Raw genomic sequence first — 22,627 nt, 5'->3', positions numbered from 1 at the left:
CGGGTACTTTCTTTCATGGACTGACTTAAGCCCCCTATTCAAAGACAAGGCCTGATGGTTTGCCCGCCCCCCCCCCCCCCCCCCCACTTCCATAGTCAAGGGGGCCGCAGGCGCGTTCCCGATTTTTCGGGAAAAGAGGGTTAATTTTCACTCTTGTTTCGGGGAAAAATCCCCGAAAAATCAATAAAATAGGGGTGTTATTACTGCTATTTTCCCTTCAAAAACTGAAAATAGGGGTATATTTTCTCATGTTTTCCTTCCCTGGGTCTTCTGAGGATCCTCAGCAGCAAGGAGATGATGTTCAGGAACACGTTATGCATTTCCATGAAGATCCTGATGGGGATGTGAACTTTGCTGCTCCAGAAGTGCAGACCCACCTTAATCCTCGGGGTAGGGATCCAAGACTCCCTTCAATTAGGGGGGTAAGATCAAATCCTTCCTTCAAATAGGGGGTCAATTTCCTCACAAAAGCCCGCAAATAGGGGTACAAAAAAATGCTGTTTCCTTCCATTAGGGGGTGATTTTAAAACTTGGGAACAAGCCTATTTACCCCCTAAATAAGGGGAGTGGGGGGGGGATGGTTTGTTTCGTCGATCACTGCAACACGCGGGAAATTAAAAAAAGCGCCAATTGGTTTGTAATCAGCACGTGACCCGTCTTATTCGGGCATTCAACGAAGAATGGCAAACTTGCGAACGTTGTGCAATGCAGACGACAAAATGTTGCAGCCGATAATGCACGTGTTGTCCAAGCAACGAATTATTCTTGCTAGCAGCTCCCCGAGAAGAAAGGAAATCCTTGAAAACATTGTAACCTGATGGCTCTTCATCTTATGATATCGCTGATATACACTATACAGTGGCGCGAGTCAGAATGGGCGTGTCCACCTTGTGTCGAGTAGTTGGATACAGTGTTTCATCTGAACTAACTCAACTGAGAGAACTGTAGTCTATTCGTCCCGCCTTATACATTGCCCATGTACATACCCATCTCGAGATCGCCTGTGTCTCGTGTTTGCCCTACCTATGACGTTGGTAATGATGATTATTTCAATAATACACAGCTAAATAATCTTTCCTTTTGGAATTTTAGGGCCTGAAGCTAGAGGTGATCCCATCCACATTTGATGAGAACCTGGACAAGTCTTCCTTCGCTCACAGTCTTGACTATGTGAAGGAGACGGCGAGGAGAAAAACTATTGAGGTTGTGGAGAGACTCAAGAATGCTGAGGTGGGTGGAACCAGGGAGGAACTATAAAACGTCCTTGGTAGAACATGGTCCAGACTGCACATCAGGTCATTACCAAGCTGCGGAAGTATAAGTTATAATGGGCCTCTGAAAGTCAAGAAAGGGATTCCCTCTTGATGCTTTTAAAAGTTTTGAAACTTCTGTGTGCCATGTTGAGAATTTAAAGAAGGAAAGTCACAACCAAGATTACTGTCTAGGACAGTTAGCACTCGGCAATAGAATGAGTAATATCATGATGATATCACGACCAGCTCAGAGAGAGGTCACACAACTAGGACTGAAGACGATGTCACAACCATTCCATTTGAGATTCCTCGCACACGGGAGCGGCCAAGTCCTATTTTGGGATGATGAGACAACGTCACAACCTGTCCAGACACTGCTAAGATAGATTTTATCCCATCACTTTTCCAGGTTCCTCCAGATCTTGTGATAGGAGCAGACACCGTTGTGACTATGGATGATGTCATCTATGAGAAACCTAAAGACAAAGATGATGCATTTCGAATGCTCTCTCGGTAAGGTGGAGTTTTTGCCGATAGTCTTGCCGTCGCTAGACTGGAACTTCGGCATTTTGATCAGTTTTTAGTGCCACAGGATTTGTGCACAAAGTATAGGGGGCTACTTTGTAACATTTTGCTGTACGTTCATTCTTTCATTCATGTATATATCTATAGATAGTAGACGACTTTAACCTCAGCCTTAACATTATATCTTATGTCATTAGCAGTTTTACAGTTTAATTTTCACAAACCGTCAATACTTACAGCTTCAGTGGAGGGAGTCACTCAGTCCATACAGCTGTCTGCTTGGTCTTTCCCAAACTGAAGACGAACACTCATCCGTATACACTGAAGTTATTCCATGAGAGTACAGACGTTTTGTTTGATGAACTGTCTCCGGAGGTTATAAGAGGTTACATCGATACGGGAGAACCCATGTAAGTTGCCAGGAGTTTTATAGCAAGGTACAGACTTCAGTGGCATCTTTCGATCAATGGCACTCGTGATTTCAGTCCACCCCCTTCACAAGTCTGTCTCGTGATGGTAAACTGCGACTCGAACAACCGCTCGTGAAATATGGACCCTCTCTGCCTCTGCACCAGTTTATCTTCAGGAGAGATATTGATCATTAGTCTCTTTTAACGGCTGAAACATCTCGGTTCTTTCTTTCAGGGACAAGGCTGGCAGTTATGGCATCCAAAGCCTTGGAGGAACTCTCGTCAAAGGCATCGTGGGGGACTACTACAATGTAATGGGATTCCCATTACATAAGTTTTCCAGTGAATTATGCACAATGTACAGAAAATGAAAACATATCGGGAACTGAAATCTCAAGGTGGGTGTCAGGTATCAATATCAACAAAGGGATAACAAAGAAACAAAACATATATTCTCAATTTATACCATGATTTGATTTTATTCGTATTGTTTATCCAGTAAAGCATCATTGTAGCACAACATTTCTAAACATCTGCCAATTTGGAGCGTTCATAACATCAACAGAGAAATTTCATAGCATCACATCGCTGCATAAAGCATTCAGCCAAAAGTTAATATCTCTTGCATCGATTTCAACAAGGCCTTGTGAATTGCAAAAATATATTGAATTACCTTGGATAACTGAACCACACTGGATCATTACATTGAATACATTTACAACATTACAGGTGACGACAGACTTATGGACTTCATTGTGACAGAAAAAACTGAAGAGTGAAAGGAGCCGAGAGACACCTTTTAGCCGTGTTGGACAAGGGATTCCGACAAGCCTATTCTAGCCAATAACTGGCATGTGCAACCTGACGAGCTAGTGTGAAAACACCTGAAGACAGGCCTAGCCTACTCATTGCATAGAACACTTAGTGCACCACTATTCCAGGGCCTGACACCATCACATATATACATGCAAATGTAAGAAAACTTCACCATCGCAAGGAATAGGATTTCGATGAGGAAATACATCGTATGTATTAAGGTGGTTAATTCTGGAGTATGTATGCATTGGAAACGAGTATGTGGAAGCAAGCTTTATATACGTTTTAAGCTTTAATACACTTGTGAGACACAGTTCAAGTTCGTAGGGAAATTATTGCTTTCATCACTAAAGGCACCTTGTTAACAACAGTCACTCTTGAAACACAACGCCACCCAACGGGGATCATGATCTAATATGACTTTGGGAACATACATTCTCTGCAACAATAGCCAACAATCACATACAATAACAATAGACTGTTGTTGGTATTATCTAAGCTAACATACATGTACGCAGAGCCACAGCCTGCAATTTTTCAAACACTTATAAAATTACACTTATATACATGTACATCAACAGATTAAATGTAATCGACAAGTACATACATGCAAGAATAAACTTGAATAATTATATTGAATATAACTCACTGTGCACTCTAATGTTTAAGTTGGATGTCCTCAGAATCGATGAAGTATTGGGAACACGGTGAAGATGAATCCTATTTCATTTATACTTGGATAAACACATACATTGCCTGTAGTTTGTTTACACGACAAAGACTAAGTATTTCTTGACTTACACTATGTATACTGGACACTACTTTGATAAATACACGATGTACAAGAACATTTAATTATTAGCAATTCTGTACAAATGTTGCAAGTATCTGATATACCTCATTGAATTGAGTCACATCATCTCATCATACATCATCTCACATGCCCAATTACTATTGTGTTTCTCGCCTCTAACTTTGTAATGTCCAAGGAATGAATTCTCCTGAAGTCCTCTGCCATAAGCCCATGATAATGTTTACGACTGAAACTCCCAATTCTCAGTCTTGAAATGAATTTCTCAATTGGAAAAGTTTCTATTGACCTAAGACATTTTCGTTTTCCTCAGCTTAATCTCAGAGATATCTGGTAGCACCCTCTGACCGCGTGTCTGGAATGAAATGAGATAGTATGACAGGCCTGCACAATACAGGGAAGTACATGTACAGGGAAGTAACTGCCAGATAATTTTCAAAGTTCTACACAAACCGCTGAGTTAAGTTCACCATCAAATGAGAATGAGAACAGCTGAGTATTTTAGCCTTCAACGACTAGAAGCTAAGAGATGAACTTACATTCGCTGCTGCTCCCTGCACATGAGACGAACCAGGTGCTGACATCGAGTGCTTTAGCGGCCGAGGTGGGAAGAGACCCTCCGGATGCTGGGCGCTGATCATGCTCGCCATCCAACGGTACATCTCATCTGCTGCATTACATGACATTGTCCGCCCAAAGAATGGGGTGTCCTTATTTCTTGAAAGTAATGAGTAAACGAAATCTATTAGCAGCCCTCGCCAGCTACTCCAGGCTTTCTACTAAACATATTAACTGCGGATGGTCCATACCAGACCTCGTCCTTGACATGTACATCACCATTGATCATGATGATGACAACTGTGGAGTTGTGAAGACACTTCATTAATAAAGAACATTCAATTCATGAAGGAAAACAAGGGTCAGTTCAGAACTGGTCATATCACAATTTTACTTCTATGAGCCGAGACACCTTACCTGGTCACTTTTTCACTTGCCTTGATGAACGTGATATTCCAGCTGAAATATAATTTAAGAGTTGTAAACTTCTTCAGATTTGTCGCCAGACAATGCATACACCTTTAATGTATGCGAGGAGAGAACTAGACAAACACCCTCGGAGGGCCTTTGCCTGCCCTGCTGCCACAGACACCAGACAAAAGGAACCTTGGTTTTACATCACATTCTCTGTCTTCTAACGAAAGGAATTCCCCAACACTTACTTGGTTGGTGTAGACCTCTTGCTTTCAGCACCAATATAAATGAGAAGGTCCTCCACATTCCACGAAGCCACTGGGTTGCTTGCCTGAGCAGACTTGTAATACGCCAGCTTCGACTGCTTGAACTCAAAGTAGAACTTTTTAAAGGATTTCTTCTCACTCAGTTTGAGTTCACTGAACAGGGAGAGCGTTGGATCGAGCTGGAGAGGAAAGATATAAGGATTACAGGACGACAACGATGTTTCCTGGCAAGTTGCCTCGATGTGTACATCCAAATTCACATCTATTCCAAATATGAAACTGTCCTGGTGAGGCAGGCTGGGGAGCTAAAGTTCTCAAACCTCCACAAGCCCACCAGATGATCGACACTAGATTATCGTCATCATCTCCTTGATTAACCGGCCTGATGTTGTCTCTCACAGGACAATTGATTCTCAAGTGTAAAAATACTGACCACCAAGTCCAACTTGTCGTACAAGTTGTTCTCTTTCACGCAGAGATAACTCGTCGCTGAATATTCAGGATCCCAGTGAGACCAATTCATCAAGATGGGCAGCACCATCTCATTGTTGTGGATCACTCGCTCTGGAAGATGTGATTATGATTCGAAATCTATTACTGGTTCAATATTCACAATGGGACTGGACACTAAGGAACATGCATGTAAGTCACTTAACCCGACACAGAGTTTCTTCCTCTTTGCATTACTGAGTTTTGATATTCAATCACAGAATAGGAGACTCATTCACCATACAATCATGGACAACTTACGTACCAAGTTCATCGTTGCAAATGACCTCGAACAAAGCCCAATTTTTCTGTGGTAGTTTAGCAGTCTCCACGATATAATCAACAACCTCCTGGGCAATCTTCGTGGCTGGAATGCGCTGATTGTGACTGCGATCAAGCGCCTTCTTCCCAATATAGATCGGAATCATGATATCGCCACCATGACCTTTCACTGTCGCTGCACGTTTGATCTTTTCTTGGGCCATCTGGATCTTTTCTTCGAGATGCCGCTCAGTGTCTTGAATCTGATAGAATGAAGCAGACACGTGAGATGCAATGGATAAGAACATCAGAGTCCGGATCAAGTGATTTTACGACAGCTGCCGACATTTCTTTCAAACTTTTGTTGAAAGATGGGGAAAGTGGATGAAATGTGCAGACTGTATAGTAACAGTATCAGATCTCTGGGGCATGTACTGTGACATGTGGTCCTTTGAGTTGGACGTGTTTCAAGGTAAAGTCTGCCAACACGCACGCTATTTCCAGCAAAATACTGCAACCTTCAGACACTGCTCTCTATCTTGCTGCCTATTAACTCTGAGAAGATGACATTTTACAACTTACATCAAATAACCACTTGTGGTAGAGAATCAAATCTGCCAGACATGCAATCTCGTGATTTGTTGATCCATAGCCCGTGTTTTCACCTTGATCGACCACCATCAGGGCGGGACCAAAGATGCTGGCGAGGTTCGTCACGCCCATCTTGTTGACACATTCCTGTTCTGAAACACTGGAAAAAAAAAAGTTGTGGCAAGTTTTTATTGGTGGATTCAGTCTAGGATGGGCTAAGATTACTTCACTGGACCAACATGAAGACCCTTGAGCTTTCCAAGTCATAGCATCAGACACCTGTTGAGCACTAATTGTCGGGCCTTTTCTGTGAGCCGAGGGGGTATGTTGAATACCCAGGCGTCCAAGGATGATACAACCAAACAGGTCAAACACAGAGTCTTATTTACCTATTCAAATGCATGATGACCTTCCTCAAGGTGATGTAATTGACAGATGGCAGTTTGGACAAGTAGAAATGGTAGAACTGGAGTTTGGAATCATGATCTGTTAGTGCTGCTGCCTCAACCAAATTCTTGTGGAGCCCACAAGTCAGTAAGGGATCGTTTAGGGTGCGGAAGAATCGCTTCAAGCAATTGGCGACATCGTGGACTTCGTAGTCTTCTAACTTTAGATGGACAGATCGGGCGTCTGAATAGAGATGAATATAAAGGTGTGAACTGGGTCACCTATATACAAGCTGAATTAAAGACTGATCAAGGCTGCAATGGCACCAAATCCCAGCTGGGTGTCCCTACTGAAAACCACACTTACCGTTGACTCGTACTTGAGGAGGCTGGTGTGAATGTGAGCCAGATTTTGGCCAAGTCGGCGATGCCTGATTTGTCACTGTCTGCTCAGGTGTTGGCACTAAATGCATTGAATTAATGAGTTTCTGAGGGGGACAGTTCAGACCTCAGTCCCACTGGTAAGTGTGATCATCTCGACAGAGTGAAGTGAGGATGAGTGTGGTTCACTTACCATTATGGAAGTCCTGTAGCAGCCTGTTGATCTTGGAGTGAGTGCCATTCAGTCGGTAGATTCCCTGGACTTGTATGCCGTGAGCTGCTACAAAACTCAGACACTTCTCAACAATGATTGGCACATTTTCGGATGTCAGCTGCTGCTCTGCTAGTGAATTACCACTCTCCTAAAAGGGAATAGCATTTTTGAATTGATTTGAGAGATGAACATCGATATGGACATTGTGTATACATGAAGCTCGATAAACAATAGCTGGGCAGCATACATGTAAAAGGCATACCCTAAAACACAGATGGGATAATGAATGGCACCAACAACCTTCTACACTACACGGCTCAAAAATGATACATGGGTAAATCAGGGGACAAACTACAAAACCTAGGCCTCGAAAATGTCCATCTGAGTTTACCTTTGTGCATTTATCTATGAGGGAATACCAGGATTCTGTTTCTACCACAGAGTCTGCTTGGATATACCACGCTCTTCCTGGGAAGTCCATCACAAAGTGGAACCCTTTCTCAAAGCATTCCGCACATCCATTCTCCTCAAAGCGCTCTGAAAGTAACAAGAGAGGTCACTTGCAAGAGCTGCGCTGATTACAGATCAATGGTCCTCCACTACTAGTCGTTAATTCTAAAGTCATTGAGTCCTAGTTGTTAGTTCTGCCATCGGACAGTCATGATTAGGAAAGGCTCTTGGTAGCATTCATGTTCTCATATTTCTGGGTTGTCCATGGTGCCATTAATACGAAGAGAATGACAGAACTATCATGGAGGAACACCAAAAGACATTCTTCATGTAATCATTGGTACATCAATAATGGAAAGGAAACACCGTAATAACTTACTTGAACCAACAAGTTTTCTGACATCCGCCCCATCAAACTGTTGATCCGACTGCAGGGGAGGAGAAAACAAAATATTAGTGAAAAAGATTGAATTAAAGGTGAAGAGCTTGAATTAAAATAGTACTGCATGCAGTCTTCACTGCCCATACATTGAGCATTCACCACCATCAGGATGGGAATGTCAGCCCATTCTCTGCCGGGAGACAAAACTATTGCAAACTAAACATGCCAACACTAACAGCTTAGTTCAGGGCAATTCAAGCGATTGTCAAAGTCACGTTAACAGAAGTCTTACCTCGCTGAAGAAGGCCAGCTCCTTCCCTCGCAGTTGTAGCCAGCATTGCACCCATGACTGAAAATAAACAATGAGATTGTTGTAAGAGATTGATGAATAAGGAATGGACGGTTGAACGAACACACACAACACACGCACCCTTTCAAACAAGTAAAAGTTCATCTACATCTACCTCATCAAAACGTTTTCCAGGGAGGACTACAAACATGACCAAGCCAAGACAGATGAGATATATAAAGAGGCTTGCAAATGTCCTGCCAATCTTGTTTGGAAATCCACCAACGTCTGTTGGTGGCAGCACTGTCTTAACAACAGCACCAGCTCAATGGAGGCAGCGTTGATGCCAGCAGATCACCAAAGTGGGCTTCAAGGATCACAGCTTGAAAGGAAATCAATCACTCGCAAACAACAGCAACAAAAACAACAACTCACTGTTGCAACACCATCTCGTAAGAATACGTAGCCAGCCTTGGTGAAATCGTTAATTAAACTAATGGCGTCAGATGGTGAGAAACTCTGGGCGACGCGTTTCATCCATTCTTGTCGCGCCTCTTCGGACTCTGCACCAAATAGGTAGATACGTCCGCCGTACTTGGTGGTATTCAACTCAAAAGGGTACTCTTGTCTGAAATAATGTTTGAACGTTATTCTTTTAACTGTTACATGTATATTTCTGCATCAATTGATGTTTGAAGATTGTTCACCACCTAGTGGTACAAACTGCATTCTCACCAGGTGCCCAACATAAGCGAACAAATTGAGCCGTAAAGAGTGTCTCATTTGCCAAGTCTGGCTGGCCCTTTCATTAGGGGTGACAATCATGATATACAATACAAACTCAACACTTACTTCTCCACCTTGGTGACACATAAACTGATCATATCTTTGCTCTCGATACTGTCCTTGGCTGTCATTGACTTCTCATCTTGATAATAGCACAAGGTACAGTGCTCTAGGATACACCATCGCTTCAGGAAGTCTGCAAAAAGACAAAAACACAAGACATGAATAGAATCGGTGGAGTCGTCTGCTTTTGCCCAATTTGGACCAAATTGTATTCTAAAATGTGCAGGAGCAACATTTTCCTCATTCTGTTCTGAAGGCAGATTACTCATAAGGAGGTCCACTTGTAACGCACACAGGATACCAGTCAACATGCGGCATTCACATACTAAATGTTCGCAAAGCTAAAAGTTTGCAAATTGGCTCATTCTCATTTGACGGTGAACTTAACTCCGCACTTGCTCGACAGAAGTTCCCAGGTTTTGAATTCACACAATACTTGTAGAGTTTAAAGTCCTCGAACAAGTATTATGGGAAAGCATAGTCATAAACTGCAAGACGTACCAAGGATACTGAAAAAATGCTTTTCAATAACAAGGACAAAGCATCAACTGGTTAGTATATGGCCACTCCTCTGATCAGAATTCTAACATGCCAAGGTCTCGGGAGTTTGTTAAACTTGGCGAGAGTAAAAAAGTTTAGAATTGCCAATACTTGACCATGACCATTCATTGGAAAGCTCTTTATCAGCTCTATATTTTAGGTCTGGAAAATACAGTGTGTTGGAATCCTGATCAAGAAGCCATCATATTCAACATGCAATAAACTTCAATAATTTTAACATTCCAAGAATGGTTAGACCCCACTCACCACTCCGACGACTGCTGATCTTATACAAGTAACCCCTACACCTCATTGCTGAAACAAAACTATTGTGTGACTCCAAAAGTTGATATTCCTCCAACCCAACAATGGACATGCCTTGGAAAGCTCTCAATGAGCCTTCCTGACAATACCATACAGTCTACGATCCAGACTAGGAATATGTAATTGATATCAGTTCCCGCGTTATCTGATGGCCTCGGTTTGGTTTATGCTGAGTGGCATATCTGCTGCAAGCAGGTCAGACTCTAGTTAGGACGCATCTCTCTTTCTCTCCTAATAAGGAAGCTACTCTCTATCAGACAGGTAGTACATTGCAGTACCAATGCACCATCATGCATTGGTACCAAAACGAGACTGAGTTTTAGCAGATAAGGATATAATATGGCCTAGATTGCAGACTGATAGTGGAGATATAACAATTCGTTTTTTTCACTTTCTCAGCCAATGGCTCCAAATGAACAGGTCAGGCTGGAAAGCTCAAAGGTGGCAAAGGATACAACAAAGGACTCATGACATGCACTCTGTACTGAACTAGTAAGGACAGCAGTGCAATCTACTGCAAACCGACTGGATGAATCATGCAGACTCGACATAGTGAAGCTGCCATTCTGAACCCTGCCCAGGATCAAAGTTAGAAACAAGACACAACAGGGCCATAGGCGTAGCAAACAGGGGCTGTGAGGGGGGGGGCGAATGCCTCCAAAGGGTCACCTAAAATGTGTTTTTCATGGGCCTGCACTACACACATGTCCACTCACACTCAATCCAGCAACACGGCTGAATATCTGGAGCTAAATCAGTATAAACCTCACACCTGTTCATACCTTTTTGGTTTGCTCCTGTTTTGTAAAGGTATCCTTTATGGGTGACAATGCGACGTCGATAATTATCCGAGTTTCTTCGACCTGGCGTAACCTTCTCTCCAGCCTCAGCACCATTGTGATATAAAAACTCCTGGAAAACAACATAATAGTCAAGCACTGTTGACTGGTACTTGTGCAGTAACTCTCTGTGCATGTGTTAACCAAGAAAGTAGGCCTCTTGCACTTTATGACATGGTTAGTTGAGCAGATGAAAAGAAATAACAGAAAAGTTACTTACTGCTTGAAGTGTCTTTCCTTCTTTTTTGGCAAGTTGCAGAGCTGGAAGATAAGATAAGCAACTATACTGACTTTCATAAACCATTCTTTCTCATAAAAGAACTTTTTAGTTCAGTTTGAGGAATTTTAGAATCATTTCAGTCAACCACACCTTTCGGTGTCTACCCTAATCAAGATTGCCCTTGCTGGAATGGGCAAAATGCATTATAGTTTTGAAATACAACATTACATAACAATCTCATCAATCACATGAGGTTTAGTGCAGTTTCACTTACAGGTCATAGGGGGAGCATACTTGTCTGAAATGTACATCATCTGAAACAGATACAAAGAGTTATCACATTGTGTATCAAGGGCCATGCTGGACAAGACAAACGTGCAACGTTGAACGCCCATGCTCAGTAACAACAGCATTGTTGTACTGCACGACCTCGAGGTGATGAAATAACGTGGTCTGCTCCTAACAGTCTCCGAGCTGCTGTAAAGATTGGCCTCAGGTTGCTTAGGATGCGCTCAGAACCTGTCAAATCATGTTCCTGTACTTACATTAGCACCAGAAAAGATGAGCTTCATAGTCTCTGCCACATCTTCAGTCAAAGCAGACTTACACAACGCCTCATCAAGCGCCTCCATGTTGTCTTTCAGATGGTGGAACTTACAATATTTGCGCTCCTGATATTTGGTTTCTATAAACTGCTGGCGTGAAAGACTGAAAACAGTAGAAGATGTTATCAACAGGGAAACACAAAGACAATTCTCTCAGTGCCTTTTTAATGTTAAGAAGATGTCAGTGATATGTTGTAAAACTTACTCGTCAGACTCTGGAGATATCTTGTTGATGCCCTGGATCATTCCAATCCAGAATTCATTGGCTACTTTGTTCCCTATCATATGGAATAACTGAAAGAAACAGACTTAAATATGAATATTGATTTCAGAGCCCTGCAACCTGTCAGGCATTGTTGACAGAAAGGGTGTCACATTCAGTGATCATCCCACTGGGGCTCAGGGATCCTTTCAAGTAGATGACAAGTGGCAACCAAATTGCCAATTGGCAGCTAGCTATCCCTCCCTGATTAGTTCAACAAACTGGAGAAGTGCCGGTGATACAGGCTTGCCTGAAATGCCTTTTCATGGGAGCTGAGTCAGGTCACAGGGTAATACAAGGAGAGAAGATCTGCCTTTAGGAAACAGGAAGAGTTCTTACTTTGATCACAGTTGGAGTCCAAACTTTAGTATCAAGTTTGAGAGATCTGACTTTAGACGCAGGCGTGTGTAGCTGTCGATGGATTCCAGCACATCTCTTACACATGACAATCGCGAGGTTGATGGAGGCCCAGCTTGGATCAGACGCGTCACAGTCGGCACAGAATTGGTTGGATTCGTTTTCGTATACGATACCAACGACCTGAAAAGAGTCATGGTAACTATGTTAGCAATCACATACACAGTAAATCAGGTGATAAAAGTGGCAGTTTTATATATTCACTTAAAACTTTGAAGCTGAAATTTAAACTTTAATGCATAAGCGTCAACATTTGGCCACACATGCAGTGTTTAGTACACTGCAAAGTGAAAATGAGAAAATTCTCAAAGTTTTGGTTCAGAAACATTACCCAGTTTACAATAAGAAAGCATCAAGAACATAAATAAGATGCAGATGCTTTTGATGGGAGAGGGTGGGAATTGGAGGAATTACTCCAGATGGCGGTAGGCATAGTTGAGCAGAATCGTCCCGTACATTGGCTGGTTAGTCTATTGGTACTACAGGTAGTGCCACCTGGGAGGCATCAGGGATACTAGCTTTCTACTTATTCCACTAACCTCGCTGGTGCTAAGCCATTGCTACAAAGAAAGACAAAGCGAATGAGAAGTTTACTTGATCTGTTGATATGAAGAAGTCAGTGTGGATTTTGTTCTTCCCTGTCAAGATATGATATGAAGTTACCTTTGTATCCGAGAGGCCCTCTGCTACGGCATCCTCCATGGCCTTCTTCCACATGTGAGTCTCGGCGATGCTTTCACACGTAAAACTGGTTGGAGGAGAGAATTTAGTTAGTTTCAAGTCACAAAAAGCATTTCACTCTTGATCTTGTCCAAGATGAAGGCTGAAAGCATTCCTGGATGTGCCGTGCAACTTCTTGTTTTCAAACAGGGCTTCGATTCCACTCCTCTATCAACCCAGAAGTTGGCAGCTCTGAGTTATTCATGCTTCACGATCAGACATCTAAAGTGAATGAACTTGTCATCAAAGGACCAAACCTCATCAGTGTTTAGAGTAACATGCCCAACCAGGGCCAGGGCCTAATAACTCACTTGAAAGTCTTGTAGTTTGTTGGGAGTTGTATCTTGTTCTTGCCCACTTCCTTCACAGCGCACAACTTCATGTCGATCTGGTGGATTGGAGAGCCAACTTTGAAATCCTGGAAGACCAAATTTTAAGTGAGAACAAAAAACTGCTCATACAGCCCAACACTTGAACTCGCCATGAGAAGACTAAACAGCATCCAGACTAAGATACGAACCTTACACTTGCCTGGTATGCCAACTCACTCATACATGTATTCCATCTAAGTGTGAACATGTAAACAAACCAAGTCTGCAGGCCACTGATCAACACTCAACTCACCTCTTTGTTATTATAATAGCAGAGCTTCTCTCCCTTGATAGCCACAAACACCTTTCCCTTCATGCCGTCCATCTTGAGGAAGCCTTCACGATCAGGAGAGTTCATCCAGAGACCTTCAGGCAGGCTCCCAATACCCTGCAACACAGAAAGTCAAACATTCAACATCTGAACTAACTGACAAAGGTAGGAGTCGATGTTACCAAGAGTCACCTGACCTTGACCTCTAGGCAGCTCTGCCAGATCCACAGTAATGCAACCACTACTCCATGAAATAAAGAAGAAGAGGGTTATATCTCACCTTGCCCTGGTTTGTAATGATAGCTTCCATGAGTGTGTTGGTCCACAAGAACAGATCGTCTATCTTGTCAGCAGCGAAGATGTACATCCTGTCGACCGTCTTCAACTTGAAGCGATTAGGCTTCGAGTCGCCTTGTTTGATCTCATTCTCAACATTCCTCATCACTGCTACTGGGATGATCCTCTTGGATACCATGCTCTGGAACCGGAGAGGTCAACATACAGAACTATCCAGCAACAACAAAGACTCCTAGGTACAGAATGGCCAGACAAACCTAAGGGGTTCCACCCAAGCTAATCATGACACAGGTCATATAACAAATGAAACCAAATATCTCAGCAACCTGCTTGCATAACTGACATCTCACTTTTTCTTACCTTTTTCTCCTCATAGTATCTGAGATCATCGCCATTGAATACGACCCACCTCTTCGTCCAAGATGGTGACAGGATACGCTGGCCGCTGTCCTGTTTGAAGAGGAAGCCGCTACGTTGAACAGTCCGCTGCTGAAAAGGGCAGTTAACGATATGAGAATGACATCAGGAGACACAGGATGGGGGGGGGGGGGGGGGCATACTGACTGACTTACTTAGGATTAGATCTGTGGCCAATTATGATCAAACCTATTACCAAGTTAAGAACAAGTGCTCATATATGTTGCTTTGGCACTTACTCATGATATGAGACCAGAAAAACCACAAAACTTGAAATCATAACCATGAATTGGAACAGACTTGCAGAAGAGCATACCTTCAGTGTAATGATGATAGCCATTGAATTGAAAATTCAGCTTATTCCACAACTAGGAAGTTGATATCAAATCATAGATCGTCACAATCATTTTTAAACATTTCTAAATCAGGGCTTGTCAAGAACCCCGATGTACTACGATTCCAACGGCTTCAATCAAGAGGGGAATTAGAGAAATATTCTGGGTTCCAGCCCGAGGTGATGTGTATTTCAAAAACTTCCTGTTGAAATGGCTATCCATTTGGAGAGTTTTGACAACGCCATTGACACTTCTGAATACATTGCCGCTCATGCGCTCTCATTATCCAAAGAATTCAAATCCGATTTTGATGCACTCATACACCTATTCCTGATGAATTGTAAAGGGGAAGTTAGGCTAGCAGGTTAAATGAATGTCCTATGCTAATATTGATGGTCAAATCTGTGTTGTACGATAATCCAATATCATTGCAACTGTGGCCATGTCTGCATAAACACTCTGTACTAATTACAAATACAACATGGTAATAGTTATAATCAATACAACATTGATCGCACAAATCGTTCTATTTAAAATGAAACTTTAAAAAAACAAACATGGCCCAAATTCCTATCTTCTAAGTTGTAATGTGGGACGAACCCAGTCAGTGAAAAAATATCAATGAAAACTAACGAGAGAACGATGAAAACTGTATCAAGGCTGCATCCTTTAGTGATCATCCATTGGCATTAGAAGGAGAAAACACTGCACCCTGAGCACTTGGAACTAGTAAATTGTGGGAAATTATGGGAAAAAAAATGAACGTGCCTCGCTGACATCTGATCATAAGACTGATGCAAGTTGGGACGCCTCAAGAGATAATCGTTATATCTGCAGCTTCGTATGAGGCTGCAGCTCGTCCCATAGTTTGATGTTATCACATCACTCGATGCTGGATCAAACATTTAACAGATCAATAGATATTAAGCTCCAGCAGTGTTCTCCTCGAAGCAATTTAGTATCTTCCACAAAGGTCATCATATGAATCTTTTCCTTTTAACTTTGAATCAGTGATGCATTTGGGGGGAAAGTATTTGAAATAAAATTTGTGCAATTCAAACGTCATGCGACATGGTGTCATGCCATTTTTGTTCATTTTTCAATATTTCGCTAGAACTTTTGAAGAATTCCAGCAATTTTATTATTTTTCTTATGAATAATGAATATGAAGATAGTTGGGATAAAAATATTTTCTACTTTCTGCAACTTTCGAACTGACTCAATAACGATTGAGAACACAGCCATAGTAACATAAAACAGCAAACTACATGTACTGCGGGATACCAAACACAATCACAGAACGTATGAGTAATGACCAAACGACTCCCAGTGGTAACACTTCAAACTGAATGACATGTCAAACTAGAGACTAATTAACCAGGAATGGTGATGGCAATAGTCATGGAGTAATAGTTCCCTGTTGACAGTAGAACACCCAACCTAGAGAGTCACACACGAGAACATATTTCACATCTGGCCTAGTTCGCAACAATAACATAACAATGGTGGCATTGTCTGAAGAATCGAGGAAACGTTTTGAACAGTTCTCATATTTGTCTGAGGTATATTGAGTTCTTTTTTCACCCTACATTCACGCCAATGGAAAGAAGGCCAAATCACATTTTTTAATATTTCGCACGACACAAATAGTTTATTTCTGTAGACCTCTGTAATTGGGGCACCTCTTTATCAAGGACAGTATTTCTTCACTTCCAAGGGTATCTTTAATAGAGGCTTTAGGTAAACAGCAGTTATCCCAGGTCAACATCTGCCACCTGATAGGCCAGGATTCTGAGGCATGTCAATATACACCAATCATTACCAATCATACAATCGGAAACGATCAAGGCTGAATAACTACTGAAGCCAATATGGGTAGAAGTCTCATGCAGGAAATAGACTCAGAGCCAAACCTGAAATACCATTACCACAAAATATCTGCATTAAAAAAAACCCCACTTTTTCATCATGAAAACTAACAATTTGCATGACTGGCTATCATATTGCCATTGGATGTTTCATAAAATACACAATCTAATGCACGTTCTAGCAGTAGCAGTGTACAATGTTCAACAATGCACTGGTACAAACATTTGTTGACTAATTGAGCTTTTCATCTGAAGGTTTTCAGCATATATAATAGGCTTGAGTGGAATACACACACAATTCACCACACTTGTCACAATGCTATGAATATTGCATGTATTGAGTGTCGTATATATGTATTGTACATATTTCCTCAAAGATCCACAGTTCAAAATACCCGGAAATGTCATGGTGCATAGGCCCAGGCAGTGATACTGCTGGACATGTAACTCGTCATCCTCATTGTGACAAGTTTCATAGTTCAAAGATATTGCAAATTGATAACATTCTTGGAACTGACAGGGGTATACCGTATAGACATTACTCATTAGAATTTATCATTACCTATTTTTCAACCAAATGGAGTCAAAGTCCTTATAATGCTGATAGAAGAAGCTATCCATATTTGCCTTGTCAACTTGCCCTGTCCATGTCTCCGACAGGAATATAAACATTTGAGTCGATTTCAAAAGGAGGTGTGGTTCTTTCTTGCCCACAAACCAGGAAGTTGACAGGCACATTCTATATTCAAAAAGCAAATAAATATAACCTGCACAAGGAAGTTTCATCCATCATTAAGGCCACTCAGAACATGGGGGGGATTACAGGACATTCTTAATGCAACAATAACAATAATGTCAAAACCTAATAAAAGCATGCACTTGCAAACACTTTAGAAAACTAAACGTATCCGAAAATAATATACAACACAACAAAAAACACCCAGACGTCATATGAATCAACTTACAGCATCAGTCATGTCAGGTCGTGAGAAATGCGCTAATAATTTGAGGTAACTCAAAACTTTCTGACAACATCTGGAAAGTAATGGAACGATCACTTCTAATTTTACATCATGTTTATTGATACTTACGTCATGGTCAATTTAACAGTTAGTGCTTTAAGGGCACAGCACCAAAGCTGTCACATGTAGCATGGAGCTGTGGTGAGACTTGATTGCACAGCATATCACCACAAAGTGTTCATCCTGAAGGATCTTTTGGACGTTCCATTGTCTTCATATCAATGTCACCTGAATGTCGTATTGAATAGATCTGACGATGTGAATCAGCTCTTACGAAACGTTTATAGAATGTTTACTTACACTGGAAGTTGCCTGTGTTATGGGTATCCTCTTTTGTGAAATCGCTGGTTTCATGCCGACCATCTTGCTAACTGTATGCAGGTCCTCGCATGACTCCATGAATTCACCACCATCGCTGAGGCTGAGGTTGTCATCGGTAGAAACGCCTGTTGAGAATGACATGACACGTTCAGAACTTTGGAACACTTCCGACTAGTTTTGAGGTTTAAAACTGCAATGTCTTGGCTTTTTTTTCAGTGTAATTTTCAACTGAGAACAAAGGCAAGACTACAAAGTTTTGTTAAACCTGGGGAAACATTGATATCCGTGGTCATGAATATGTTTCAATTAGATTTTGAAGAAGTCTTTAAGCAGCCCAGGACCAGGTCGTATGGATGTGATCAGGTTAAAAAAAGCATGTCACCTGGGTTTCTTTCTGGGCAATTCCTATCATCTCACAGCCTTTCCAACAACAAGAAGCCGAGGTTTTACTTGCTGCTGTGAGACAGGGTTACACACATTTGACATACATGTACAGAAGCCAGATTCAAGCAGAATATCTCAAAAGTTAAGCAAGTACCGGTAAACTGCATAACATCATGCCACAAAAGAATAAATCACAGCTTGACTCATCTTCACATCCTTCAAAAAATGAGTTGGAGCAAATGTTGACAACATTAAAGCAACTGAACCAGAAATCATAAATCAAAAGACAGGCACTGAGGAAAGGGAAACAGAAATGACTGCTACTTGGGGAAGGATTCTTCCCTCACGATACCAATCATGGCCCAGGAGACTGGAAACCCTTCTCCAGACTATATTCATGCTAAAAACCTCCAATGCTGCTGTCATTATTGAACATGGTCTCTGAAGTCACATTGGCAGACTTGAGACCATGGACTATCATTCTGATATATGAATGTACTGCTAAGGCCACAACCAGACCTCAACCAAGGGAAATACCATCACCAAAAGAAGCAAGAAATGTAATGTTAAAAGTAATGTTTGAATTTACCACCAAATGAGTCCATCCTACTCTTGCGAGCTGCATTAAGGGGGAAGAGAGAAAAGCACGCATCAGAGAATGATCGTTGCATTTTTGAGTTTCTTTCGAAAGTAAAAATATACCAATCTTCATATCTAAGTATTATCACACATACGGCAGATATTTGTTGGTGACTACAGGTTCATTCTTGACCATTTCCTCTCCAGCATCACCTGCTGCTACCAGTCACTTGCTAACAAGCGACCTCAGATTATTTAACTGTTATGAATTGAGGCATCTAACATAGAGTTATGGTAAAGCTTAAATATAGTTGGCATGCACACTACTCTTTTGGCATATTACTCTTCTGATGGGTGTGTTAGAAAGTCTTAAGTGTATGCCCTCTGCAGCTGTTAGACTTGGTGCAGCAAAAGAAGGCAAGGTAGAAACAAATAGATGAACTCACCACCTCCAAGTTCATCATCTGAATCAAGGCGTCCCTTTGGGGACGAGGATATTGAGGCAACTTTGAATGGCATTTGGGGCTTTGGTGGTGTTGAGCTGAAAGGGTCTCGGTCTAGCAGGCTGTATTCCTCCATGATGGGTGGAGGAGGAGCTATCCGTGTCGGTGTCGTCATTGGGCTGGTCATCAGAGGAACAGGTGGAGGAGGGTGAACCGGCATGGAATTCCGACTCCCCAAACTTGATGTTGTTGATTCTGCTCGTAATTTACTGAACTCATCAAAGCTTCCCTCAATATAGACATTTTCAACGACGTCAGATTTTTGGCCTAGAGTTTCTGGTAGTGTTTCTGTAATCCTTGGTGGCACCGGGGGAGGAGGTGCCTTCCGCACCGGTAGAGTGGGAAGAGCTGGCGGTGCAAATGAAGGCGGGGGAGCATCGTAGATTTCATCCTCACCGACATTCTCCAAAGGTCCGGCAGATCTCATGACTGTTGTGTCCACATTCTGCAGTGGGTCAAACTCAGTCAGCTCAGCAGGCATAGGACGAAGCTTTGGAGGTTCTGGAAGAAGCTGCTCAAAGTTTCTCACAGGAGGTGAAAAATCAAGTATATTACCACCCTGGTTTGGATCAGCCGAGCTCCCGTCCGGGAAACTCGGTGGAAGACTGTTTGAAAGAGTTTGTGACACACCAAGAGTCATGCTGGTACCAAAGGAGTCCAGCAATGCATTGGTTTGGATAGGTTTTACTTCTTGTTGGTCCGAATTTGACACCTGTGCAGCCTGTGATGAAACAATCCAAATTGGCTCATAAATGTCACTTCCCCGTTGATTGGGTACATCATAAGTCTGATCCTCGTCTGTGTTTATTTGGAGTGGAGATGGTGGAACATCATACGTCTCATCCTGTTTGCGTTGAGGTGGTGGTGGTACATCATATGTCTCATCCTCATCAGACTCGGAGTCCTCCCTAGTTCTCACTGGCACGGGGACTGATGGGATGTCATAACAAGGTTGAAGAGGAACTACTGTATTTGGGACATCACAACCAGTCAGAGCAGGCGATGAACTCAATGTTGATTTAGGGACGTCGTAACTGGCCTGAGCATTTCCAACCATATTGAACGATTGCGGCAATGGAACTTGGGTGTTAAATAAAGCATGGCCACCAGAATTGTTATCTTGCCACCTATTCACATCACTCGCCACACCATATTTTGCAACTGATCCGCCACTGCTTTGAACAGTTTCTGTCTCACCAGACAATGCAGAGACGGATACAGCAGTTTGGGGTTGCCCAACGCCGTCCGTGTCACTATCATCACTATCATCACTCATCTGTTTATCTAAATCTAGTAAGTCAGCATTTATCTGCGTTTCAATTTCAGCCAAGCGACTAAGAAAGTCCTTTTCTGTTTTGTCCTCAGTGGATGTCGCACTGTCCATTCCAATTTTAAAAATCTTCATTTCTTCTGGACTTGCCAGTTCAATGTCTGGCGATTGTGTATCATGGATTGGCTTTGAACTCTCACAAACCAAATCATTTTGCATTGACTTTAACCCTGACTTCTCAAAAGTCTGAGAGTTCCTGCTGTCTGCAAGACTTTCAGATTCAAAACTACCAGCAGAGGAATCATTCGGTTTTTGCTTTAATCCCGGTGACATTCTGGCTCGTGGCTGTGGAACAGGACGCTTTCTTTGACCATTATTTTCAGACAGTGAGCTCACTTCCTGCTCTGTCTCCTTCATATCAGACCCAGCCCTCGACCGAGCCACCGACCGCCGATTTCTTGGTGCTGGCTTTGGCCTCAACGACTCAGCAGGCCGATCAGTTTTCGGTGGCAAGGCTGGGACATTTCCCACATCATCCTGGACATTGACATAATCATCCCCATCAGGCAGATTAACATAATCAACACATTGTTCTAACTGCTGGGGGGGCGGGGCAGGAACTAAACCAAATAAAATATCAGCATCTGGTAAATGAGCAAGAATGCGTTTTCTGTGACCCAACGGCCCAACACCAATCGCATTTAAATTGTCTTCTGTCAATGAAATACATTGTGTCAAATCAAAGTATCCAGATGATTCAAAGAGTTGAGCGTAGCAGTCCAGTTGGATTCCTTTGAGCCAATCGTGGATGGTCTGAGTAGCCATGGTGGTTCAGTCATGGTACAACTCCCTTTCTCCCTAAAGAGAGAAAAAATTCAAACATCAAAAATACAATTGTACCGGCAGAGTCATGAATAAATGGCAAACAGTGACTGCAAATGTCACAATGTCAATAGATGATATTTTCAGCCATTGGCATTTTGTTATCACTCACAAACCACAACACAAGCAGGAAATGAGGAAGTACGCACATTCGTATAATACACTTTGCATATAGGCCTAGCCTAGGCCTACACTGCACATCTCAAGATGTACAAAATGTACCCAACCCCAGGACCGACTTGGGCAACAATAAACTTCCCAAACAACAGAAATTGTGGTGGCACAGTTTACACATATTGCATTTTAATTATTAAATCCTGATTCCACGACTTAAAATGAGATAAACTAACTTTTTTATTTTGCAAATTTTTTTGGCGAATCTAGCTATTTGGTCCATTCCGGAAGAAACTACAATATGAGTTCAACTCATTCCAATAACCAATTCATGACGTCACTTGCGTGAGCTTTAGATTGATGACGTAATGGATCAATGATCACGTGCATGTTTGAATCTGAACGGTTATTCTGATGTGGGTGCCATCGATCCTGGATCAATTTAAGTTGACTTTGGTTGCTGCATGTCATTCTTTTAGGCAGAGTTACATAGGCTAAATTTCCTACACACGTCCAAAACCTCACAACACTTGCGGAAATCGTTATTAGCGATCAGCATTAGTCTGTTGCTACATGAGAAGGCGCATGGAGGCGAATAGGTGCATTTTTCTCCTGGTCAGCTAAATCCTACACCCAAGTTTCCCTCTAAATCACAGTGAGCTAGGCTATATCAATGCGACAAACTATAGACTAAATGAAGAAGATGACTTACTGGTTTGAG

General features: G+C 42.1%; 2 protein-coding genes across 4 annotated transcripts; one reads left to right on the top strand and one right to left on the bottom strand.

Annotated features, from left to right (window-relative positions):
* The first annotated feature begins 702 nt into the window (after positions 1–702).
* Positions 703–3,317, top strand: LOC135493087 (dTTP/UTP pyrophosphatase-like). Its single transcript, XM_064779944.1, has 6 exons — positions 703–809; positions 1,093–1,230; positions 1,663–1,766; positions 2,018–2,188; positions 2,424–2,586; positions 2,918–3,317. The coding sequence occupies exons 1-5, from the start codon at positions 720–722 to the stop codon at positions 2,557–2,559; spliced, it is 639 nt and encodes a 212-aa protein (XP_064636014.1). The 5' UTR covers positions 703–719; the 3' UTR covers positions 2,560–2,586; positions 2,918–3,317.
* On the bottom strand, positions 2,641–22,228 carry LOC135493086 (arf-GAP with Rho-GAP domain, ANK repeat and PH domain-containing protein 1-like). 3 transcript variants are annotated; one of them, XM_064779941.1, is made up of 30 exons: positions 22,143–22,228; positions 19,584–21,768; positions 19,148–19,177; positions 18,154–18,299; positions 14,572–14,700; positions 14,195–14,392; positions 13,897–14,031; positions 13,584–13,690; positions 13,216–13,300; positions 12,475–12,675; positions 12,079–12,167; positions 11,814–11,976; positions 11,543–11,582; positions 11,269–11,309; positions 10,992–11,121; positions 10,153–10,200; positions 9,349–9,478; positions 8,932–9,124; positions 8,500–8,556; positions 8,205–8,253; positions 7,767–7,912; positions 7,355–7,523; positions 6,784–7,024; positions 6,386–6,554; positions 5,808–6,066; positions 5,487–5,617; positions 5,036–5,232; positions 4,791–4,832; positions 4,355–4,532; positions 2,641–4,170 (listed from the first exon to the last, which is right to left on the bottom strand). In XM_064779941.1, exons 2-30 carry the CDS (start codon positions 21,733–21,735, stop codon positions 4,105–4,107), a joined length of 5,721 nt encoding a protein of 1,906 aa, XP_064636011.1. In that variant the 5' UTR covers positions 21,736–21,768; positions 22,143–22,228; the 3' UTR covers positions 2,641–4,104. The 3 variants fall into 3 exon arrangements, with proteins under 3 accessions (XP_064636011.1, XP_064636013.1, XP_064636012.1); XM_064779943.1 differs by lacking the exon at positions 10,153–10,200; XM_064779942.1 differs by lacking the exon at positions 19,148–19,177.
* Between the last annotated feature and the right edge of the window lie 399 nt (positions 22,229–22,627).

Source organism: Lineus longissimus, chromosome 9, assembly GCF_910592395.1.
Source record: "Lineus longissimus chromosome 9, tnLinLong1.2, whole genome shotgun sequence".
NCBI lineage: Eukaryota > Metazoa > Nemertea > Pilidiophora > Heteronemertea > Lineidae > Lineus > Lineus longissimus.
The sequence above is the reverse complement of the archived record's forward strand: the minus strand, read 5'-3'. Positions and strand labels throughout refer to the sequence as shown.